Raw genomic sequence first — 25,764 nt, forward strand, 5'->3', positions numbered from 1 at the left:
TAGGTATAAGAGGGTGGCTCCCTCCTATGAGCCCTGACACTAGGGTGTGTAAATTGAAGTCACCATGTGTCAACTGAGTTGACTAAACCCAGCAAGAAGCTGAAGAACCCATGACAGATGCCCAGACCAGCTGTGTGAAAAGGATTCTCTCCCATCCCAGGGTTAAGAGGATAAGAAGCAGAGGTGAAAGTAAGCCAGTACGCCCCAGTACGGTGTACCGGCAAGAGCCGGTTTCCCGTACGGGGCGGCCCGGCTTCCCCAGGGGGCAATTTAAAGGGCCTGGGGCTCCCAGCAGGGGCTGGAGCCCCAGGCCCTTTAAATTGCCACCAGAGCCCCACTGCTGGAGGCCTGGGGTAGGGCTGCGGGGCTCTGGGGGCTATTTAAAAAGACCGGGGCTCCCGCTGCTTCTAACCCCCTGGCCCTTTAAATAGCCACCGGAGCCCCACCACCACTACTCCAGGGCTCCGGCAGCTATTTAAAGGGCTGGGGCGGTAGAAGCAGGGGAGCCCCGGGCCCTTTAAATAGCCCCCAGAGCCCAGGGGTAGCGGAGGGCTCCAGGGGCTATTTAAAGGGCCCGGGGCTCCAGCTGTCTCTGCCGCCCCGGTCCTTTAAATAGCCACTGGAGCCCCGCTGCTTCCCCAGGGTTACCGCAGCTATTTACAGGGCCGGGACGGTAGAAGCAGGGGAGCCCCGGGCCTTTTAAATAGCCCCGGAGTCCCGGGCTGCTGCTGCTACCCTGGGGGGGGCGGGGCACTTACCTTACAGGGTGGGCTGGGGCTGGCTCTGACTCCCTTAGCCACTCCCCTTCCGCCCTAGGCCCCGCCCCTTCCAGGGGCCAGAGCTGGCCCCAGCGTACCAGTAAGTCACTGGACTTACTTTCACCCCTGATAAGAAGTGATGAGATTTCATTTCAAAGATTGTATTTCCCCTTCTAGTCTTCAGTATCAATAACTGTAGGTTACCTTGCTGAATCTACACTCTCTAGTGAGACCTCACCTAACCATGATTTTTTAACTCCTTTATAAGTTCAAGCAAATTGGCCTAAAAGAAATTGAAATTAATTGTTTTAAGCAATTGTTTTTAATATTCTAAACTTATCCATTTTGGACCAATCCAAGCAAAGAGATGACTGTCTGCCCTATCTGCTCAGAAACATGTACATCATGCTTTGGACATCAGCATCACTCCAGAATCCACAAAAAGAGATAGTATGAAAACGTTATTGTCGAACCAACGGACTACACAAGAAGCAAAGAGAAGTAACCACACTCTTAAAAGGTGGCTTAAAGACAAGTGCATCCTCAGAAGTGTGATAAATGTGTTTGGCATTGAGAATTTATTATCATAAGTAAATGTAATAAGAAATCTAGGTAATTTGCATTGTTCCTGGATATAAGTGCCGAGTCTCAACTCTGGCCTGTGATAATCGCTTGCAAGACTATATTGTGTATAGTACACACAATTGGTTGTGTCTACATTTCAGTGGTGAACTGTTGATTGTATATGAATGTGGTTCTGGGTGAATTAATAAATTGTTGGTTACTTAAGAATAAGCAAGTGTCCTTATTGGAAAAATACTGTTCAAGTTAAAAGTTGACCTGAAAATATCCCTGCATTCAATTAGTAAGCTAAACACTTCCTGGACTTAATACAAAGGGGTTATCCTAGTGCAGAGGTTCTCACAACAAATTTTTTGGTGCCTCAGAGTGAGGCCACCAACTCTTGCTGGCAGCCACACTGACACTTTTTCCTAAAATACTTAATTAACCTTAGGAAAAATAAATAAATATGCACATGTACACATCCAAATCATTATAATTTATTTATGTAGGGTTTTTTGCGGACTCAATAATAAAAATAATGCTGTGAAAAGTGATATTTGTATGTTCATTAATATCACTTTTCACAGCACACTTATTAACATACAAGTATCACTCATCATAGCCTCCCAACTAGCTAGTAAGTCTGCTGTGAGGAGTGATCCTTGCATGTGTAACCCCTTTGGGGTTTAGAGAGCATGGCCCTTTAAATCTTTTTCCTAACGGGGAGGGGGAGAGTAAAAAAAAAGGAGGGAAACTCCAGGGGGCAGCGCTGGAGCTCCAAGGAGAGGGAGAGGCATCCTGCAGGCCTTGGAAAAGTGAAGCAGCAGAGAACCTGCCCGAGGCCTAAGACGGACAGGGCCAATTGGGGACACCCCAGGACAGGAGCCAGGAGGAGCACTGTGCCAGGGAGGAATTGCTGAGAAGGACAGGCCAGAGTTGGACCCAGTATCACGGTTGCCCAGAGCTGCATGGGGCTGTGAGTACTGGGGCTTGGGACTCTGCATTGGGGACAAGGAGGGAGGTTGCTAGATAGTTAAGTGGGAAGGTGGTCGCTCTGTGTGGCTTTGCAGAGAGCGGCAGAAGAGGGCACCGGAGGGGTTTGCTGGGGGAAAGTTCACTGGCGCCGAAGACGACCAGGAGCACCCAAGACTCACCACTGGACTGGAACTTTGCTCAGGACTCCTGAACTCTGTGTGCAGACACATTGCTCAGTGTCTGCCCTTCCAGACTGTGCTACCACTGGGCCTGTGGGGCCTTGGCTTGGATGCAGCCCTGTTTTCTGCTCCCCCTATATTTCCCCTTGTTGTTTTTCTCCTCTCATCCCTCTGTAAATAAATATTTCCCTTGTTATATCCACTGTACTTTTCCTGTGGGTGTGTGTGTTCACTCTGGGGGGTTTGGAACAGGTGCCCCTGGGGTGGAAGGGATTTCTCCTGCTGCATTCCTGTGCACGCCTTCTCTTGGCCAGAGCTGCCTGCAGAGCAGACTCCATCTTGGCCACGAGGGTGCTAAAGTTACACATGTTTGTTAATATCACTTTTATCAGGGAGCCCCATGACAAATTAAGCCCTGGATGGGGGGGCCAGAGAGGGAGGCAGCAGGGGTGAGGGGTGATGGATGGGGGGGCCAAGGGAGGCAGCAATAGCCCAGGGCAATGGGTGGTGGTGGTGAGTCCCACCACCACACAGCTGGAGCCAGGGGTTGGCGTCCCCTGTAGTGTGGCCAGGAACCAGAGCATGTGACCAGAGATGGGGGTCAGTGTCTGCAGCCAGAGCTGGAAGTCAGCATCCACCACTGCATGGCCAGAGCCGGTGCTCACTGCTGCGCAGCCAGGGCCAGGGGTCTGCACCCAGGGCCAGCTCTTGCTGCCAAGGGTCGGCACCCGCTGCCACACAGCTGGGGCTGTGGGTCAGCGCCAGGGCCATATGGCCAGAATAGGGGGTCAGCACCCACCACTGTGTGGTCAGAGCCGGGGCTGGAACCAAGGTTCAGAGCCCGCTGCTGTGCGGCTGGAGCCAAGGATCAGCATGCAGGGCTGGCTCCCATCACCATGCAGCCGGAGTCCGGGACCAGAGCTGGGGGCCAGCACGCACCACCGTATGGCCGTAGCTGGGGGCCAGAGCCGAAAGTCCTGCAGCCAGAGGTCGGGGCCACATAGCCGGAGCCAGTGGTCAGCACCCGCTGCCAGTTCCAGGGATCGCCACCCAAAGCCCCGTGGCCAGGCTCCTGAAGTTCTGCCGCTGGAGCCTGCTGCCCAACTACCCCAGGGCTGAACCCTGAGGGCCGCCCCCCGGTGGGTCAATAACTCACCTTTCTCCTGCAGTGTTGTACCCCACCTGTCTCCTTTTCATGCCAATAGATAGAACTGAAGGTGGCACCAATAATGACCCATCACCTCTGGACTCAGCCACTGCTCAGACCATGGCCCCACTTCCTAGTTCTGATTGCCCAGATCTCTCTCACTGAGTCTTCCCCCAGCCCCCGGTGCCCTCTTTTAAACCCAACCTGGGTCAGCTAATGTGGCACAGGTGCACTGGCTCTGTTCTCTCTTAAAGGGCTGGTGTCGTCCTGTGAGACAGTTACAGTGTCTCATAAACCCAGGCCCTGTGGTGCTGATGGTCCTTTGCCTGGTCTCTGAGTGCATTTACCACTTGTATGTATGACACTAACTACACATCCCATAGCACAGAACAGCCCCCAGGGTCAGTGTGACTGCCGCTGGCCTGTATGTCACTGTATTGGTACCCTCTGTTGTGCATTACTGCAGCAGCTAAGGAGGGACTAGAGCTTCACACCCAGGCAAGTATCCAGCCCCCACAGCAAGCAGATATGTGCCCATAACTTTCATGTGTCACAGGCACTTAATCACTTATTCAAGCAACCCGGAGAGGCTCCTGCAGGGAGGAGTCATCATACTTCAGGGGCATTTCCACTGAGCCTGGCTGAGGTTGTTCTCCTCTAAGATATACCAGCACAGGAAGCTATTAATACACACCTACAGGTACACTGGCCATTATCTCAGTGAGGGAGTCTGATTACCATAGCAATATGGGAACTGCTCTTTAATAGCAGGATGGGCCTATAACCTATTTCCTGTTCTTGGTGGCCCCTCCTTTGTCTCCACTTCCCCTTCTTTTGAGCCGGCTCTGGCCTAGCCCCGGCACAGAGGAGATATTGCTGCTAAGCCTTTTTGGTTTCTTTTATTATCCCTGGTTTACAGATAACAAAACCCATGTGCAGAAACTGGCACTGACTTCCCTGGGGTCCCGCTATTACTGTTCTTGACAAAACTGAGAACACAGCTATCCTGACTCTTTTCATGCTTTTGCCACTAGACTTCCTCTAAGCTATGGGCCAATTTAGTCTCCATGATATAAGGTGATAGCCCAAACCCACCCCTGACAGACATCTTAGCTCTCTACCTTGGAGCACTGTGGAAACAGGAGGAGAAACTGTCCGGTTGTGCCCTCACCAAGGCAAAAGTCACATTTAGGGCAGGCTCTGTGAACGCCAGCTGCACACCCCACCCGAGACGCCAGTGTTCCCACCCCTTCACCCTTGTTCTATGGAACATCGCCCACACTTACCTCTGCCCTGGAGTGCGCAGTCATGTGCCTTACCAGATGGTTACAAATCCCTACAGCAAGAACAAACCTTTGTACTTGCACAACCCACATAACTCAGAACAGAAACCAGGGGTTTGTGATCCCGCTGGGTGCAGAGACCCCGGCAGTGCAGTGTGATCTGTGACAACCTGTAGAAAGTGACCCCTTCCCCAGTCTATGCAGCTACCCCAACACAGCACAGAGTGGTTGAGTGCATGCAGATGACATAGAGAATTCTGTGGGCCACATCACACCACAAAAATGGCACATTTACTTAGTCACTCCTTATTATGCGTATTATGATGCAGTCCTACCTGAAGCATACTGACAACTGGCTCTTGCCAGCTCCAAGGGGCAGAGTTAAGGTTAGCTCTGGATTTCCTGCTTTCCAGATGTTTAAGTCTTGGTGCACTCAACATTCTAGAAGCATATGTGGCAGTGTTGGGCAACCTTCAGGGTATGTTTACACTGCCGAGTTAACCCAGGTGATCAGCGCCTGGGTCTGGGCTCCTGGATTGGCCTATTCCAGGTGTGAGTGTCCACATTGTGAGGCTGTACTTGAGTTACTGTGTCCACAGTGGTGCTGCCCACACTTGTGTGAGGGGCTGGGGGCCCATTCCCTGGTTCTTAGCATTGCATTAAACTGTGCTGCTCTATTTATTCTTCTGCAGTGTATTGTGGGAGAATGTGTCTGTCCTTCCTGGGGTGCTCTTAGCCCATGAATTCAGTAGATAAACCATTTTTGGCGTGGCACACTCTAAATTTCTGTTTGCAGCCTCCGTTCCAACTGGTGGCAAGGCCTGGATCCAGCTCAGGATAATGACCTGTTCAAGCTCAAGTTAAAGCATGAATGCAACTCTCACTTTGAAGTAAGGAGACAGATACAGGGCATGAGACACGGTGGAGGGTTGTTGCCCTGAGAAGGCAGCAGCATGCCTTGCAAAGGCACTCATGCAGACTGCATGCAGACATGGCACAATGGAGACAATTGATGCAGGTTTAATAGCTGTGGAATTGCCCTATGCTGAGCAGTGGGTCTGGAGTAGGGCCAAAAGCACAGTGCTGTGAGACTACACTGTCACACAGTCCTGGGATGGCCAGCAGCGGCTCCAGAACTGCTGTGTGAGAAAGATCACCTTCCTGGAGCTTGCCTTGGTTCCTTCACAGCCAGGACATGCAATGAGACAGACACCCTACCAGTCCAGAGGCAGGTTGCTATTGCCATCTAGAGGCTGGCAACCCGCCTGCTGCAGGTCAGTGACTAATCAGTCTGATGCTGACAAGTCAGCGGCCAGTGCTGTGGTGGGGAGGTTTATATGGCAATTATTGCTGCGGTTCACCCACAGATGGTGCAGGTTGCTGATGTCCCCAGATATCAGGGGGTAGCCGTGTTAGTCTGTATCCACAAAAACGAGTCTGGTGGCACCTTAAAGACTAACAGATTTATTTGGGCATAAGCTTTTGTAGGTAAAAAACCACTTTTTCAGATGCATATGTCCCCAGAGTAGATGTCCCCTCTATCCCCAATCCCAACCCCAAAGTGCACATGGACACAGGCACCAGAAAGGACAGTACTCATTCATAATGCAGACCTTGGCTGAGGGAGGGTCACTGACACCAAAGTGTGAGGCACCAGCAGGGTCCATCATGCCAGAGCATTCTGGAGATCCAGCATTCTCAAAGTGGGACAAGCTGGACTTTATTCCCACCCAACAATACGGCTATCAATGGGGTGTCTGTGGCCAAATGTGATTTTGGGAGCCCCACCCTTCTCCACTACCCTGGGGCCCGGAGCCCACCTTGATGTGAGCACATCTGGCAGAAGATAAATGCACAGGGTAGATGCAGGGTGGAGGTGGAATGTGCATTTGGCTGACAGGAATGTGCGTTTGGACACCAGTGCATATAATGCCATGTGGGTTAGTGGAGCCTGCAGTGCTCCGGGGAAGGGGAGGGCTTTGGCCTGGAGTGGATCAATGCCTGTGCTGGTTTACGAGTGCACCTCGGATTGCTGGGTCTGGGTCCAGCAGAGCTAGAGAAGTGAGAGCTGACTGCTCCTGCTAGCTACACTTGGGGCTAGGTTGGCTTAACAATGCTGCTCAGGAGTGTGGATTTTTCACACTGGGGAGCGAGGTAGCTGGGTTGACCTAGCTTTTCAATAGAGATGAGGCAGGAGCAGCTGGAGATTCCTACAGTTTGAGAGCCATGGATGAGAATTTTATTGGGGGGGGGGTAATGGAAAGTATTTGTGGGGGGAAATAGTCACATGACAGCTTCCTGGGAGAAGAGGGACATTAGGGAGCAGAGGAGTGGGGGAATTGGGGGAGGGGCTTTGAGGCTGCAGCGAGGAGAGGGGGTTATGGGGAGGGGGGATAAATGGGGATGGGTGGTAGATGAGAGACTGAGGGCTCAGATGAGGGAGGCATGGCCATTAGGGGGAATGCAGGGGTAGAACACTGGGAAGGTGGATGTGGGGGTGAGTAGCAGGGGGACTGGGAGAGAATGGGGCAGAAGCACCTGTCAGCCTCAAATTCTCCCTTCCCAGATGTGTGCCCAGAGCTGGGGGGAGGGATCTTGCCCTCATAGAGGGGTCTAAGCCTCCCTCCCTTGCCCCTCATATGAGCTGGGATATACAGACCTTGATCCTCTGGGGTTTCTGAGCATCTTTTGCTGTCCCCATGTTTGCCAGGATCTGGGGGTCCATATCAATCTACAGGGGTTGGACCCCTCTCTCTAATGTAAGGCAGATTCGGGGGGAGGGGGGGAGCCTGGCCCTTTTGTGAGGGTCTGAGGCCCCCTCCCTGCCCCCATGTGAGCCAGGATCTGGGGAAGTCCTGCCCCTTTGGGTGGGGAGCTAAGAACAGACAAACTTCATGCATATCAATCAGTAGGTTGTAAAGCACTCTGGAGCTGAAAGGGAAACCCACTGAGATAAATGGAGCAGTTCACCCATCTCAGGGCTATTGTTTCAGACTGCATTCATCTCCATGGGGTGTTCTCATTCAGCTGAGACCCTCACATTGAGATGGATGGGCCACTTCCCACCCCTCAGAGCCTCCGATGCTGCAGATGGAAGTGTTTCCCTCCATTGTCCCTCTATCTCAGTTTAAAGAATGCTTGCAAGTGCTTGAAACGCCTCCTGCTTCTACAGATTTTCTTGAATCTCGCTGTGCTATGCAGAGTACAGTTAGTGACTCAAATTTGGGGTCATTTGAGTTCCTAAGATATAAGCCATGGGTTCCTAAGATATAAGCCCTGAAAAAACAGCCATTTTTCAAAATGTTGCTAGGTGTGTTTTGATTTGTGTGCACACGGAATGAGAGATTAATCTATTGCTGTGATGGAAGTCAAAAGGGGCTCAATTTTTACCCCAGGTGGTGCCTGGCACCTCCTAAGGCTTTGAGGGACCCAAACCATGAATGGCATTTAACATGCAGTCTGGAAAGATTACAGTGCATATGCACCAATAAAGAAAAAAAACATAACAGGGTTTCTTATGCAGCCTGTTTAGTGAGGGAATGTGCTGATGTCAACGCCCCAGGGAACACCCCACCACTGCTGCTGCTTCTAGTCGGAGCCTTTGTCCACGTGTGCAGTAAAGATACAATAACTCACGCTAGGAGTTGTGTTTAATATTTTGATTTCATGGGGAGGGTTGCTGTGAACACAGCAGAATCAGCAGCAGCAGCTGGTCTAATGTTTGGTACAGGGAATGACGAGGAGCCAGAGGACTGTGTGTTCCGTGTCTCAGGTGATTTCTCTCACTGGCGCTGCCACAAACTTCACCCTCAAACCCTTGTGAAACTCAACCAGTAACACCATGTCTTGCTGTAATGCAACTGTCCTTCGCAGATGAGTTGGGGTATTGAGTTGGGATGTGGCAGTAATGGCAATAGAAATGTTGGTGAACTGGGGGTAGGGAGGTGTGGGCTGGTGCGGTCCCAGCTGATATGGGGGAGTTGGCTAGCTGGGTATGCAAATTGCAGGATATCGGATATACAAATGCCTAAATGACTAACTCCTACCACCAACATAACTTTTCCTGCTTAAAAAAAAAAAACCTAGGCAATTCAATGGCAAATTGCTCCATTAATTAAAAGTTATGGCTGCTTGGTGGTAGTCATCCCCTTGCACAATGTTAAGTAGAGCAAAACTCAAACTTCTGAAACCAGAAGTGCAGTTTAGGTTGCTCATGCAACCTTAATAGACATGTTGCAGCATTGCTGAAAGAGAGTCAACACACACACCGTTATTCTGCCAACCCCACAGCAGCTGAAATGTACAAGCTCTTCACCTTCTTTCCCAACCCAGTCACTCTCATGCACAGGATTCCATCTAACACTATTAAAAGACAAGGGGGGGGGGGGGGGGAGAAAGGGGGCAAGGTTGTCCACACCACCTTCCCTCTTTTCCCCAGGAGATGGTAGTAGCCAGTGGAAATTATTTGGACACATTGCATGTGCAGTCAGAGTGTTAGGTGGACCTATACTATATGGTGGTTGGAGTTGCTTGGTAAAGGTTTGTTTGGGATTTGAGGACATGTGTGGATTACTCTGAGGTTGTGGCCAAGCTGTGATTATGAGATGAGATCTGTTTTTCACCCTCTGAGGTGTGTGACAAGGGGAATTGTTGTATGGGTACCTTCAGGGTGCAGCATCTATTGTATCTATGCAGGAGTGGGTACATTATACAGTTAGGAGGGCACAGCAGTTTATGGGCCCATGTGGTCTAACTCTATGCAGCTATGAAAGAGAAGCAAAAAAGTGATGTAGGCCCAACTTTTTCCCCTTTGAGAATCACCTTTACAATTCAGTTTAAACCTGAACGAGCCAGTGCATGTCACAGGCTTGGGGCTCTCAGGATAGGTCTACACTGAAATCAGAGACCACAGCACAGCTGCAGCTGACCTAGGTCAGCTGACTCAGGCTCGTGGGGCAGGGCTAAAAATTGCTGTGTAGATGTTTAGGGCTCAGGCTAGAAACCGAGCTCTGAGACCCGGCAAGAGATCCCAGAGGTTTGTCTTCAACCCAAGCCCGAATGTCTACACAGCAATTTTACATCCCCACAAGCTTGAGTCAGCTGACCCAGGCATTTAATTGCTGTGTAGACTGTGGCGGTGCGGGACGCACCCCTGCGGCACCTCCTGCTGGTGGTCTCAGGGAATTAGCTCTTTCCAGCACAGAGCACCCTCTGCGGGCCGGTGTCCCACTGCCACTGTCCCCCATGGCCCTCCCAGGACCCGGTGCCCCTTGTCTTTGGGGTGCTGCCCCCTGGCAATACCCCCCCAGTCTCAGGGTCTCCCCACCCATGGGAACCCCCAACACTCTATCCCCACCTTGCCTCAGCCTATGGGCTACTGCCAGTCACCATCTAGCCCCCTTTCACTGGGGCCGAGTGCAATCTGTATAAGCCAGTCATCATAGGCAAGGGAGGTTTTGACCTGCTGCCTTTCCCTGCAACCCAGTACCTCCAAGGGCCTTGTACAAGGCCCTGCAGCCTGGGGAGTTGCTGGCCCAAAGCTCCCCAGCTCCTCTGGCCTTTCCCCAGCCCTGCTTCACTCCAGTACCCTTTAGCACTCAGGCAGCTAGGTCTAGCTCCCTCCTCAGCTAGAGGGAAACTGTCTGCTCCTGGCCCACTGCCCTCTTATAAGGGCCAGCTGGGCCCTTATTAAGCTAGCTTTGGCCTGATTGGGGATGGCCCCCAGCTGAGGCTGCTTTCCCCACTCAGCCTAGGCTTGCTGCTTTCCTAGCAGCAGCCCTCTTGCAGTCTCAGCCCTCTCAGGGCAGAAGCGGGTGACCACCCCGCTACTGTGACTGTGGGGCCTGTTTCCGATCCTCTGTCCGTTCACGTATCCGGGCAGAGTTCCTCTGGGCGGCGTCCACTGGCTCCCTTGACGCCATCGAGGAGCAGTGGGCGCTGTCCGGGGTTCTCTGCTCCGTGTCCCCGTCAGGTTCCTTTCTTTTGACCCTTTGACCACACTCCTGTCCCTGTTATTTCATTAGTTGTCCCCCGAAATCAGTTGGTTTTCCGGTCCTGTGGACCCTCCCCTTAGGCTGGGGGGGGATCCTTTAGCAGTGGGCTTTCGCCTGCCCACTTCCTGGAACCCAAGACATACCCACAGTAAATCCTGTGCAAGCGGCCCCAGTATGTAAATAAAAGACAAGAGCTTTCATGTGGGAGTGCTGCAAGCTTGGTTTTCCTCCCATGCAGCACAAAGGTTCCACGGCCAACTCCTACCCTCACTGATGCCTGTGCAGACCTGTTGTCCTTGAGGGGTATGCCAAGGTGCAACTGACCAAGACTTAATGAACCAGGCTCTGACAGCCTTCAAGGAATCAGAACAGTAACATCTTACTTTTGACACCACAATGAGCAGATCCACCGATACACACACGATATCTGCTTAAGAAGGGAGAGCCATTTTCAGTGATGAACCACACTTTGCAGCTACCAGAACCAGGAAGCAATGATCAAATTTGCTACAAGAATACTCTCCTAGATTTATCCAGGTTTACTGAACCACAGGGAGTGGTTCTTTCTTTCATGTCCTTTCAATATTCCTGATCTGCCCCAGCCTGGATGTTTTGAGCATGGAGATCTTCCACGTTATTCTGCTCCACTTTGTCTCAAGTGCTTTCTTGCCAGTATTTCAGAATGACTCTGTTAGAGGCAGCACAATCTAGCACACTGATGCCCAAACTTTTCCAGTCATCTCCCCACCCCCCCTTACCAGTAATGGAATCTGCCCCCCCACACACACACCCCTCCTCCCCATTACTGCACAGTTGGCTCAGCAGAAACTTGGGCGGATAGCAGAGCTGGGGGCAGAACTGGGGATAGGGAGGAGCTGGGACTAGAAGGGGAGCAGGTATGGGGGCGGACAAGAATGAGGGCAGACCTGGCTGGGGGCAAAGTGGAGCTGCAGCTAGGAGAAGAGCTAGTTTGGGAGACAGAGCAAGACTGAGTGGTGCTCCCATACACCCCAGACATTCCTCCATGCCCCCTTAGGGGGGTACACCCCACAGTTTGGGGACCACTTATCTAGTAGGTAAAGGAGCAGACAGGGAATCAGGAGTCTCAGTTTCCATGTCTGACATTCCTAGAATCAGAGTATGTGTCTGGGCAAAACTCCAGGCATTCTGGGCCTGTTTCCCAAGTTAAAGGGGGGCTGGGGCCCATCACTGGAAGGTGCTATAAAAAGTGCAGTGTATATTCTAAGAAAATCAGACATTGCAGCTGCGCTAAATGGTTGCTCCTTTTCCTCTCCAAGGGCAGAGACAGGCCATCTGCTGTGGGAATCACACCCACACAAAAGCAACAGACAAACCCAGACAGCCCTATCAATAAATAGTTTAATGAGGTTACAGGTCTGCAGGAAAACATGGCCACCCCCACTCCAGCTCCATCTTCTGTCCCGCCCGTCAGGCAGGGCGCAGCAATGCACACCTGCCCAACTAGCACATACCACACCTGTACTGCAAGGCCACAGCACCGCACTAGTCTTCACAGAAGACACCGCTTCAGGCCCAGACACTGTCACAGTTAATAATTCCCCTAGAACACACCACCTCTTCCTCTGGCCTCCGCTCCACTGCAGGCAGGACGTGCTCCAAGGACCAGATGTTCAGTGGACTGCGGGTCCCAATCCACGCATGCCAAGACATCAAGACACAGGAAGATGAAATGAGTGAAAAAAAGGGGCGGCAACTTCAGGCTGCTCATTCCCAACTGCACGTCTTGGAGGCTGTGCTCGTGGATTGGAGGAAGCCCTAGAACGGGAGTCGCTTCAACTGCTCATATGTGATAAAAAACTGGGGGGCATGTCAAGGAACAGGGCCAACGTGCTCATGCAGCCCCCTGCCCCACACAGGCTCCTGGGCACTCCAGTCGCTGCTGACCAAAGTCTACATGCAGCAGGGAAGCCAGAGCAGCTCCACCCTCACAACCTGGAAATCATCACTGAGTTCCAGTGTCAGTCACTCCAAGGAGCTCCCCCGCACTCCACACAGGGCCAGCTGTCTCAGAGATATCCCATAGGTGGGAGCTGCAGACAACTCCCTGGAACCAGGGCTTGCTGGGGCATTCTGAGAGCCACTGAAGGGTTTGGGTCATTGGAAGCCCTGCACTGGTATTTCTAGGGTTAATCTGTAATGTCTGTTAGGGTGCCCACCTCCGACACCACCAGTCCCTTTACAGAACTCTACGGGCATGCACTCCCCTTGTGGAAAGGAGCCCCATTGCAGAGTGGTCACACATTCCTCCCCAGACACAACAAGCTTTTCCTCAACCTACACAGAGCCACGTTCTGTACGAAGCTATAGGTGCTTGGGCAGTTAGAGCAGGATGTGAGAAGCCTGCAGGTAACCTTCTCATTGGGCTACTTAACTGCAAAGAGCTGCCGCACATCACTCCTTACCCCTAGCTGTCCAGGGCACAGGGCTTGGCTAGATGCTGTCTCGTGGGACAGATTCACAGGGCCAGTGGTGCCTCTCTGCCAATGGCACAGCTACCCCTTCCCACTGCACAAGTACAGTGAGTGAGAAACAGTGCTACTGGTATTAAATCCTGCAGAGGCAACCAAGCTGGGATGCCCCATTCCTCCTCTGAGTTCTAACACTAACCACTTGGAGGGTGGTGAAGGAGTACCACAGGTTTCCAGCCAGGTGTCTATGGCTGCATCTACATAGCCCATGGCAGTGATGCTCCCAGCATGGGTGGAGACTTGCACTTGTGGGGCTCATGCTAGCTCTAAAAGGAGCTGCACAGACAGCGCTTGGAAGTTGTGGCTTGGGCTGGAGCTCGGGCTCTGAAGCCTGGGGGTGGGCTGGGCTGGGCTGTGCAGACATTCCTAATAGCCACAATGGGTGTGTTAACAAGGAGCCATAAACTGCAGTGCTTTTAGCATGCTGATTACGCCTACCTTCACCTGTCCATTCCACCCAACCCAGTCACTGCTGCTTGAATACCTGGGCCAGCATCTGGAGACTGGGGTATGGATGAAAGCTAGCTGGAGCTCAATCCAGACAGGTGTTGCTGGGAGGAAGCAACCCGCAGTTATGGCAAGGCCAGTATCTCCCCTGTGATCGAGGATGATTGCTGAAGACTTGTTACTTGTCTATGGAATGGGGGCTGTGGTGGATGCTCATCTGCTGTTGGAAGGTCCCAATGCAGCAGTGACTGGGGTAGCTTTTACCCATCTACAGCTGGCCAGGAGATGGGATTTCTCTCAAATACGGACCTTGCTATTGTGATCTAGGCCTTTGTCTCCTTAAACTTGAATTGCTGCAGTTCAATTTACCATGGGGCTGCAACTTCATCTACCTGGAAACCTAATGCTGGTGCACAATGCAGGCCCATTTGCTAAGCAGTGCCACTAGTGGCAGCTCACGATACCACCCTCCATGATCTGCACTGGCTGCCTATTGAGTTTAACATGTGTTTTGGCCTATAAGGCTCTGAACTGCTTGGGAGCTGCCTACTTGAGACACGCCTCTGCCCATGCCATGCTGCCACCAACAGAGACTCTTGGGCTGGGTGAGTACTCTCTGTTAGGGCCTCTTTTCTTGCGATCACACTCTGACAAGGCCCCAATAGCCCTAATCGGCTAAGGTTACAAGGCATGCTGCAAAGCCCACCAGTGAGGCAGCGGCAGAAGCAGCTGAGGACAGGTTTGTATGGGAGGAAAGTGCATGGAGATTTTCAGCTCTACTGGTCACATGATTGGTAAGCAAACTGCTGTGGCTGACTGTTATTTTGGCAGCTATGTCTGAATGGTGTAGGACTGCACCCAGCAGGTAGGAGTTACTCTAGAGTACACTTGCTGGAACAGGTTAGTCCTGTTGGCCCCATTCCCTGCCACATGCTCACAGGACAGAAAATCTGCAAGGCAAAGTCTGGTGGAATTTCTCCTACAGTAGTGTTAGGGGTTACCGCAATACAGCTAAATGCCAACACATGGCAAGGCCGCACTGCCACTTCCAAGAGGAAAATACCACCAGAAACCTTCCTTGAGGGGGCACTATGGCTAGAAGGGGAAGGGGAGTGGTCGAACCCCAGGGAAGCCCAGCAGAGGGAAGTCTCTAACCCTCCCAAACAGGTGGGACAGGATAGAGGGCTCAGCTGGCTGCCTCTGCCTCTCCAGTACATGTGCTTCCCACACTGGGAGGACACATTTTTCAGAAAAGTAAAAAAGAGTCCAGTACAAGGCTGTACAGGGCTTGAGATACAGGATAAATGCAAACATTTATCTGCAAACAGTGCCTGTTCCGATCACCTGTCCCATGCATCCCAAGGCTTTCCCCAGACTTCATCCCAAAAGCAGGAGCCTGCCCAGAGACTGCCAGGCCCCAAGGGCTCAGAACAGATATGGGGAACCTCAAACAAAGCAGTTCAGGGTGCTCACTCTAATGAAGGGTTCCTTACAATTATGAAGCCACAGCAGAACTCCCTGCTCTTGTGACACAAGGGGGACAAAGGACTAGCCACTCAGCAGACTACATTAGAAGCTACAATGCGCCCCCTGCTGGTTTCTTGGCCATACAGTAGGTTGCAGCTGTGCTGTATCCTGCAGGATCACTGTCCGTGAAGGGCAGGGAGTACATCTGAGTGGGCCATTGCAGGGAAGACAGAGCCATGACTTGATTTGGTTAATGGGGACAATGGTGCCTGTCTAGAGCGAGAACCATGTCTGCCTTGTGTAGTTCTTTATGTCCTGGTCTTTCTCCAGCTAGCTGCACCCACACTGTCACCCAGTCACTCTTTAAAGGATACAATGATATTCCAAGGGCCAAGCCGGAGCCAGTTGGGCCAGAACCCTTTATAGAGTGCAAAGAAGCCCTCACTCTTCCATGTCTGGAGAAGAGAGACAGAGTGACCATGAGATGCTCCCCAAGCTCCTGATCATGTGCACAATGAAACAGGGTGCTTTCTGCTACAACGACTCCAGTAGTGTCCTAGTTGCTCTTGCCCATTCCTGAAGACGTGGTCTCCCCTCCCCACATACAATGTAGCATCCTCCAATACAGAACAACTCCAGTTTAACTGGGCTGGTGCAAGGCAAGATGTTCTTCTCAAAGCGCTGCTCTAAGAATTAGTTCGGGGCAGTTCTCTGCCCTGTGTTATACATGGGGTCAGACTAGAGGACACAATGGTCCCTTCTGGCCTTGGAATCTATGAATAAGATCTTGGGCTGTCCCTGCTCTGTCTCTCCCGCAACTCCCAGAGTCCCATTTCACAGGAGCAGGCCCAGGGGACAGCTCAAGTCCACGTTTGTTGCACTGCAAGACATTCCCTGAGAAGAATGCTCCATGGTTGGTGCCTTTTGCTGCGGGGATCAGAGTCACATGTGACATCAGAACCTGTTCAGGCTCAACTGGGCCCTGATGGCTGTGACCCCACTTCCCCAACACTATCTGGCTTCTTACCTTTACTAGACCATCCAGCGTGCTTTTATAGAGCTCCACACTCCCCACTATTGCCCTCTGGTTCATCATCCGCGTTCGCACCACGTCCACTGGGTTGGAGGCAATGGCTCCGGCCAGCCCACATGTAAAACTGGAACTAAATGCATCAGAGCATTAGAGGCTGCTCCGGGCCCAGGCTGGTGACATGCCTCAAACAGACCTGAGGGCACAGAGAGAGCGCTCTCCACAAGAACATAGTGCAGCTAACTTTTTTTGCTCAATCTGCTCTCACGCTGTCTGTTGCCATCCAGAAACCCATGGTGCAGGCAAGATGCACATGCCATCACTCAGGCAGGAGGAGCACATTTATCATTGCAACCATCTCCTAAATCCAAGCCCCAGAGGTTGTAATGCCCCACGGGGCTTGGGGATGTTTCAAGCCTCTCCTAAACCTGGATTCAAGGACAAGCTGCAGTTTCTTGCCACGACCCATGGAGATCTGCCAAGGGCTGTGGCACTGCAGTCATGGCAGGTGGGTTTGGGAAACCTGCAGGGGCTGAATTCAAGGACTGGGTGCATGGCTGGTGTTGGGGATGCTTCTGCAGAGTGAGTGCTGCAAGAGCAGAAGATTCACACTGAGAATGGCAGCAGGGTAGAGCAGGGCAAAAGCATCCGTGTTGCTACTCCCCTCCCTTGTCCTTGCTCTCACTGTACCCTGGTGACTTCCTCCCTCCAGCCATGTGGTGCAAACTCAGTGGATGCCCCATAGCACCCCCAGCTAAGAAACTCTGACAAAAGAATCATCCCACTGAACCACTCTGCAGCAACAGCATAGAATCAGAAGCCAGGGCAGGGCAGGGGAGGAATGGGGAATAAAGTAGCTAGGAATGCAGCAGCTCATTTCACATGCTCTGCAGAATTCCTATTCCCCAACCCCCTTCACCCCTCCTCCTGTAAGTCCCACTGGGATCCTAGCTGGGAGACCTGCACCCCCTACTGCCCACGTGCCAGGCAGCTGAACTGCTGTGGAACTGCTCTCTGTAGACCCCCCCAAGAAGTGGATGCCACTGCAGAGCCGCAGTCCTTGCCCCTTGGGTAGGATCTAGCCAAGCTGCTGGCATTGCATTCAGCATAACTAGGAACAGGTCAAGAGTTAACACCACAGGCTGCACTGCACAGTTACATCCTGCCCTTCTCCAGCAGGAAGGACTGGCAACGCCTACCCCCACTGGATCCAAAGAGAGCAGAGGGGATTGCAGGTACTCACACGAAGTGGGCAAGGATCGTATCCCCCATGAACCCTGAGAGGATCAGGTGCTTCTTGGTGATGTCATACACTGGCAGCTCCACTCCAACCACAATGGCAGCTCTCTGCGCCGTGGGGACTACACCCTACCAAACACAAGCACTCAATTTACCACTGGAGGCAGGGCCCCCTCCCTCCTAGACACTCTGCAAAGCCCTCCCATGGCAGTCAGCCCTGCAGCCCACTGACCACGCCTTCTGGCTGCCTCCCCTAGTTCACCAGCTGCACTTTCCCTTGGATAAGGGAAGCCCGCTGTATCTTGGTTTTACTCCCAGAGCCCTCCTCCCTTTGGGCATGACTCCCCTTCCCGGTTTTAAAGAGTTATGCCTGGCAGCACTTCACTAGCGACATGAACTGTGTGTCCTGCCACTCTGCCTCCTGGCCTGTAGCCTGGTTGGATCAGGCTCCTCACCTGCCCCCAGAGACCCCAGCTGAAGCCCTCAAATCACTCAACTTCTCCCACTGGGCAGCACCTAACAAAACTAGATGCCAGCAGAGATTAACCAGAAACAAGATGCAGCTATGCAGGGGCCATGTGGGGCCAAGTCCTTCCTGTCAGACCCCAGTCTCTGTTGCACCAAGGCCTATGATCTGGGAGTCCTTCATGTTTCACTAGACTTGCAAAAGCTGGGCTGAGCTGGCAGAAGGTCGCTCTGGCCTGAGAACAGGTTATAAAACAGCTGAAGGAAACAAGAGTAAGTTGGAAAGAGCCACCTGAACTGACTGCAAAGCAACCCTCAAGGACTCCAAACAGATGACCCATTTTCACAACAATGGATGAGAAATTCCTGGGTCAGAGAAAAACCATGGGCAATGGACTGGCAAAGTAGATGGGACAGTGATGGTGATGGGCACTGCAGCGAAGTGTAAGGGCATCAATGTCCTGGAGGCCACTATCTCACCCAAAGGAAAACCCTTTGGCCTGCAGATGCTGGGGGAATTCTTCAATACATCCAGCTGGCAAACAGGCCAATGAGGAGATGAGGCCCTCAGACCACACCAATCTGCAATGACCTGAGGGAGGTTGATTTAAGAATCCCATTGCCCGTCCCTCACAAGCTGTTTCATGTCTATCCTCTTCCCTATCTTCTTTGGCTTCTGTGCAACTATTTCCAAACTTGGCCAGCTACAGCATTAATTCACCTCCACACTACCATTGCCACAACCAGTATGACAGGCTGAGGCAGCACAAGCAGGCTCACCTCAGCACGAAGGAGAGATGGCAGGAGGTGGCCAGGGCTTGCCAGCTCTTAGACCAGGAGAGTGAGCTGGGGCCAGGGCTAGCACGCACCCACTTGTGACTGACCTGACTGTGTACTGTATCCTGCCTGCAGCACGTGTCCATGAGACAGATGTTTTCCTTTCTTTTCTATCCTCTCTTCCCTCTCGTGTGCGTTTGTCTAGAGAGCAGGAATAATCTTAACAGTAACCACTGAGCCAAAACCAGCAGTGGAGACTGACCCCAGACCCCGCCCCTCCCTTCCAGCCCAGGAGGCTCTGGAGTAAGTGAGAGACTTAGGGACAAGTATCTTCCCTCTGAAGGATTGTACTGAATGCAAGGAAGAGATAAAGGGGAATGCTCCCATTTGGGAAAGCCATCTGACTTGGGAATCCCAGTACTGGAGCTCGCTCCAGTTTGGGTTTGCTGGTTGAAGTCCATGGAAGAATTTCTATAGGTCACTATAGTAAAAGCAGGCCAAAGTATCTTACCACAAACCCCAAGCAGTGTGGCTAACAGTAACAAGTGGGCTCTAAAGAATCTTAACACCTTTAAGCTCAAGATCCTGTCTTCACAATCTGCCCTTCCAGCAGTCCCCAGGAAGCAGCCATCCTGCTGTCATTCATACACACAGGGCAGATTCCAGGCAACAAGGGATAGGGGGTCTCAGCCTGGACACGAGGCAGAGCTGAAGCTGGTGCAGAACATTAACAGTGGATTTTCTCACCTTCAAACAATTTGTGTCTTTATACTGAAGTGTTCTGGTAAGGACATTCAAGGGAAACACTTGCTGAAATTGAGAATTCCTCCTCCTGACAGCATGCTCAGCCTCAGGCTTCTATGAGGAGGCTATGAGCTATTCTGCTGAGCTCTGCAGACTCTTCCCCACTAACGTCACAAGGGTGTGCTCAAAACCCACTCAGAGATACCCAGGCTGAGTCACTCTCCACGAGGTGAGCTAGGGGGAGGAACAAGGAGTCCTGCAGGGAGAAGCAAACTGCCCGACCCTGCTCCGCATGTTAACTATTCTGCGGCTGTACATTCTGGGAAAGGGGCAGGTTTTGGAAAAGACTGGACTCTGTGCATGAGGGGACCTGCTCCATTCACATCCTGCTTGTGTCCCAATCCAGCACATACACAGAGTGACCTTAGCCACAGTTTCCCCATGGACAGCAGACAAAACAGCAAGGCTGCTCCTGTCCTTGGCCTGTTCACTCTCCAGATGCTTCACTTACGCCAAGGGATAGCAGCACACCGGGATCAGAAGGTGAACTCACAACCTGGCTTTAGTCAGCAAATGGCAGCTGAGGAAGCAGCTTACTCTTCTGCTGCTTGAGTAGAAAGGACTCTCAGCAGTGGGTGCTTACCCTCCAGAGCCCCCGTGTGCCTTCCTGCTGGTAGATATCGATGAAGCTGCCAATCATGCCCCCCTGGAATAAGCTGCCTTGAGCCTGCATTCGAATCTGAAATGAGGGGACAGATTCCATCAGGCAGCAGTGGCTGCAAAGCAGTTATGTCAACATACAGATTCAGCTCCCATCTAGGAGGGGAAAAATAGCCAAGTATAGCAGAGCAACATCCAACTGCCCAGTGGAAGAGTTATTCAGGGGCCAGGAGAGTGAATTTGGAGGAGTGGCTAGCAGGTCGCAGCACCATGAAAATGACAATGGACTGGAGAGGGCAGGACCTTATAGGACTAGCTAATGGACCTCAGTGCTCAGAGGTGAGACAAAGAACAAAGCCAGGGAGGCCATTTCTTTTTTTAAACAGAGGCTGAGCCCCATGTGAATTCAACCAAGAGAGACTCCCCCAGATGAGGCTCCCCTGGACCTAGCACCAGGACAAAGAACAGGCCAGACTGGGCTCTGCAGTCACTCTGCAGGACTGGAGTAACAGAGGGCTACAGATCAGAATGGAGGTGCATCATCAGAGCTGTGTGTAGTGGCCATAGGGAAGAAGGGAGAAGGCTTGTGGCATGCCTGGCTACTGGCCGGCACTCTCAGCCCTTTGCGCAGTTCACCCAGTGCTTGGGCTCCAGAGGCTCTTTCACCACAGAGCTCAGCAGCTGCATTTTCCATCTCCTTCCTGCACTGGGCTGTGGCTCCCTCATATTACCTCTCCCCTTCACTCCCACAACCAAGGCAGTGCTTTTTTTCTATCCCCAAGCCAAAGCCTGGCCAGTGGCTTGGAGGGCAGTCTGCTCCAGCTGGAAGACATGCTGCTTTAAAGGAAAGAATCAGTTTAATCATATCAGGACCTGGCCCAGCAGGGATGGTCCCACAAAACAGGCACCTCTTACCTTCAGCACATCTGTCGGGTTGGCCAGCGTGGACGAGATCACCCCTGAAACCACCCCACAGATCATGTTGATTAGCAGCGTCTCATCTGCAATCAGGCAGGGGGAAAGAAGGTCAGAGCCCAGAGATGGTGATGCAGGGACCTACCAGAGAAACTGAAAAGCTTTGGGAAGGAAAGGATGGAGAAGTCCAGCTGCTAATGCAGAGAGCAAAGCTGTGGGGTGCAGAGACCAACCAATTAACTGTACACTGTTGACAAACCTGTCCCCTAGCTGCCAGGGCCCGAAGACAGTGGCAGGGATGTTGGGGCTTCAGCAGTATTCCACAGAGGAGAAGGCAGTCTCTGAACTCAGAGCCTGGCAGATCAGGAGAGAAGCAGATTGCCAAGCACCTCATTTCTAGACACAATTATCTGTAATTTCAACCTCCCCGATGGCACTGTGAGCTGATTTCATGGGCACTGGATTTGCGAATAATTTTTGGGTCATCCAGTGCCGTAGAGCTTTGAGCTGGAATCCTTAGCGGCTGCATCCGAAACACACACAGGACAGAGACTGCACAGCCGAGACAGAGTAGGTTAGGAGCAATTATTTCAGAAGGAAAAGCCTCCAGGCCCAGAGTTAGAGCAGTGGTTATGCTGGGAAAGGGCAATGGTACTGACCGCAGCACTCTCCAGAGGAGACCAGGCCACTGGCAGCCCCAGCCCTGCAGGGAAACAAACATTTAGGACTCAGTACCAAGCTGGAAGTGCTGCAACAGCAGCAAATGGAAACAGACAACTTGTGACCCAATTCACATTCCATGGAGTCAGATGCAGGGAAGGACCATCACTTGTTAGTTAGGGCAGCACCTGGGACTGCATTCTATCCCAGGCTTGCTGCATGGCTGTGGGCAAGTCCTTCCTCATCAGTAACTCAGGGGCCCACCTCTTGAGGTGGGGACTGCGAGTCAAATCCATCAGGGTTTGTCAAACGCTCAGAGCTCCTTGAGAGAAACAGCATTGGATTTTTATTGCTTCAGTGTAGGTGGGAAGAGTGGAGATCCCGTGGCCTGCCCCAGAGCAGCCAGGAAAGCACATCTCAGGACTGTTCACACATGCCCAGCTCTGGAGGAAGGGAGAAGGCACAGAGCTACGGGGACGATAAACTCTGAGCAATGGCACTGGGGCTCAAAGCCTCTGGCAGGGAGATGGGAAAGGTTAGTTAACCAAGCCTTAAACTGCTGCTGTGCAGGGGCAGTCCCGGGGCGTGGGGTGGGAAGGGGCTTTGTCCTGAAGGCAGCTGGGAAACTGGAATGATAAATAAGAATCAGATACTTTGAGGAAGGCGAGGTGTTATCTAGGCCTCAATTCTGAAACTGCAAAATGGGGATAATTCTTCCTTTCCCCACCCTTTTTTCTGTTTAGATGGGGAACACTTGGGGGCAGGGCCTGCCTCTCATGTGAGTCTGAGCAGCAACCAGCACATTGGGACCGCTATCATTACATTAAAAAAAAAAAAAAAATCATCCCCAGTGTTGGGACGCAGGAAACGGAACACAACTCAGCTTCTTTGGGATTCAGCAGCTGGGCCGGGTAGAGAAGGGAAAGAACCAAGAAACTGAATGGGTGGGGGCCTGGCCTCAAGATTTCACATTGTGCCCTTTGTGACAGTCCCACAGGCATCTCAACATGAGGCTTCACTGACACTGACCTTCTAAGCGATCTACAAACAGCCGCTTCAGGCTCTGGTAAATGCCAATCTTTATGGTGCCATAAGATGCCTGTCTCAGCAATGCAGGAGCAATCCTGCAAGGGCAAACAAACACAAGATCTGGTTACATGCTGCATGGCCTGCTAGCACCACTGTGCCCCTGCAGGCTCCAGCATAGCTCACTCCCCCTCAGATACAGGCTCCAGTATGCACAGCTCATGTAACACGCACACCTGTTGTGGGCTCCCATGCACTGACAAGGGAGCTCAGCATCACAATACCTCCATGGATTTTGAGAACAGGCCAAGACTCGAATAGCAGAGGATGCTGCATGGTAAGGGATAAGCCCTTCAGCAGGATGGGCTCATACAGACCCTGCCTGCACTGCGGGTGGCTCATGGCAGAATTACTAGTTCAAAGCTTATTGAGTGCCAAACTCAGCCCTTCTGAACATGAAGAAAAGGAGAAGCCTGGACTTGCTTGTCCGCATTCTAGTGCCTGACACAAAACTGCTTCGAAGGGGCTTTTACAAGACACTCAGCAAGGAGACAGAGTTACCCCCTACTTCCCACCTTTATGTCACTGTTATACGGACAGCAGCTCCCAAGAGATGGCCAGCTATCACACCCACATGCCTAACGCCAGTGAGAGAGGCAAAGTGCTGTCTGAGAAGTACGACTTTGCACGTACTTGGCATGGCATGGGGATGGACTGGCAACACACCTCCAAAAGAGCCAGACCCAAATACGTTTAGACTATAGCAGCCTAGCAGGCTTTTGGAGAAAGAGCAAAGAGGCTGGCCTGCCTGCCTCCCTCCCTCCCCATCTCCTCTGGGACTTCCTGGGTCTTTATTTGGATATTTGAGACTCATACATCATCTTGGGACACTGACCAAACAGACTAGCCACTGGAGAGTCCAAGGACTAGAAGGAGTTGCACCTAGACTTGCAGTGACAGGCTGCGTTCCAGGCTTTTTAACCAACATTCAGTAGAAAAGATGTGGCGGTGACTCAGTGTGGGAAAAGGGAGAGCACATGGCCACAGGTCAGACTGTAGCCCTCTCCCCGAAGGGTGCAGCAGGGCAAGGTGCATGGGGTAGGGGACTCTGCACACATAGGATATCAAGCACAGAGCCTTTTGCTGGGAAAAAGAGGCATCAGACCTTACCCGGAATAGAGAGCCAGAATCCCCTCCTCCTTATAGATGCGGAACAAGGCATGAAACATGCCCCGGTACTTGATCTCTTGGAAGCGAGCATCAATGCTTTGACCTTGCACTTGGAGGCGCGTTTTGGTGAGGTCCACAGGAAAGGTCCCTACAAATGGAGAAAGGCTCCAGTCAGGCTGCAGTCCCTGCAAGGTGACGGGGAACAGCACCCCAGGAAACAGACTAGCACCCATCAGGTCTCTGGCGCCCGGAGGGCCAGCACCTCAAACAAATCTCTTGCATTAAAGAGCTCAAACAGACTGCACAGAGTAAAGTCACACAGAGAGGCTGCCTCCCATCCCACCTCCTTTGTGCCCCTGGGACAAGGACAGGTACTTTATATTACAAGACCAGAACCAATCATTGTGATGGTCAGACTGGCTTCTTGCACAACACAGGCCAGAGAATTTCAGCCAGTGATTCCTGTATTGAAACTAACAATATGTGGGTAAACTAGAGCAGATCTTTTTAGAAAGAGAGATCCAGCCTTGACTGAAAGACTGTGGTAGGGAATTCATCTTTGGAAGTTGGCCCCATGGCTAATTGTCTTTACTGTAAAAATGGGCCCCTCGTTTCCAGTACGAGATCTAGCCTTCAGCCACTAGAGCTTGTTATGCCTTTGTCTGCTATGATACAGAGCTCTCTGTTGCCAAAAATCTCCCCACACGAGTGCGTGTGGTATCTTAACTGTCTCAGGCGAGCTACAGAGATTCTGCTCCTGCAGTCTGCCGCGGGAAAGCGGGTTTGCCAGACCAGGCTCAGATCGGTCTTGTAGCTTCTCTCTGCGCTCTCTGCAAACACCCTCTCCGAAGCGTGCAGTGCTACAGACCCAACGCCACTCTCCTGGTCCGCTCACACTCTCCCCCGCAGCGCGGCGCCGGGAGCCCAACTCAGCGCCTCGCCCGCCATTACCCCGAGCCCTTCCAGGGGCCAGACTACCGGGAGGGGCGCAGCTCCCCGCCCCCGGCCAAAGGCCCCCAGGGTACAGCCCAGGGGCGCGGCCCCGCGCCTCACCGAACTCGGCCACCAGGGAGGCCAGCCCGCCATACACGAAGGGTTTCCAGTTCAGCGCAGACATCGCATGGCGGAGCGGGGCCCGGGACGGGCCGGACACAGGACTTCACGTCACGACGGCGCGCACCTGAAACGGACCGGTAACCGGGCTAGGGAGAACAGACTCGACGCGGCAATGGACGCGCGTGCGCGGGGTACCCGCGAGAGAGGCTGGGGGCGGGGCTAGGGCGTCCTTCGGTCGCGCCTTCTGGCCGCACAGCCGCGCAAGCGACGACGCCGAGCAGTGACGTGAGCGACCGCTGGCCGGAGATCAGCGGCGTCGGGCTTGGTGCAGCAGGGCCACGCGGGGGCCGCCTCTTTCGATTGGACGGTGTCCCTTCGCCCAGCGTGGTGACGCACGGACGCCAATCCCCGCCCAGCGTCGTGACGCACGGACCCCGCTCCCCGCTGTGCTGGGGCGGGTTTTACTTTTTTGGCCCAATCAGGTTTGTTATGGGCGGTTGTCCTGGCAACGCGCTCGGCACGATCACCGTGGCCCCACTCCGTCTTCTCCTGTCCAGACGGCTCGGGTGGTCCACAGGCTGGCTGCGCTGGTGCTCCGAATCCGGGGAGTCCTGGCCCCACTGCGCGCAGCCTGAGGGCGAGTGTCGCGGGAAGCCTCCTTTGCTCGTGAGGGAAAGGGGAGAAATCCCGCCCCTCGCC

The 25,764-nt window shown here is 52.7% G+C and overlaps 1 protein-coding gene across 2 annotated transcripts; it reads right to left on the minus strand.

Annotated features, from left to right (window-relative positions):
* Positions 1-12,269: 12,269 nt before the first annotated feature.
* On the minus strand, positions 12,270-25,222 carry SLC25A14 (solute carrier family 25 member 14). 2 transcript variants are annotated; one of them, XM_065410761.1, is made up of 9 exons: positions 25,063-25,222; positions 24,010-24,157; positions 22,843-22,937; positions 21,154-21,239; positions 20,222-20,317; positions 17,597-17,721; positions 16,351-16,486; positions 15,698-15,778; positions 12,270-12,738 (listed from the first exon to the last, which is right to left on the minus strand). In XM_065410761.1, exons 1-9 carry the CDS (start codon positions 25,124-25,126, stop codon positions 12,697-12,699), a joined length of 873 nt encoding a protein of 290 aa, XP_065266833.1. In that variant the 5' UTR covers positions 25,127-25,222; the 3' UTR covers positions 12,270-12,696. The 2 variants fall into 2 exon arrangements, with proteins under 2 accessions (XP_065266833.1, XP_065266835.1); XM_065410763.1 differs by lacking the exons at positions 22,843-22,937; positions 24,010-24,157; positions 25,063-25,222 and adding an exon at positions 21,813-22,629.
* Between the last annotated feature and the right edge of the window lie 542 nt (positions 25,223-25,764).

The sequence above is a fragment of the Emys orbicularis genome, chromosome 9 (assembly GCF_028017835.1).
Source record: "Emys orbicularis isolate rEmyOrb1 chromosome 9, rEmyOrb1.hap1, whole genome shotgun sequence".
NCBI lineage: Eukaryota > Metazoa > Chordata > Testudines > Emydidae > Emys > Emys orbicularis.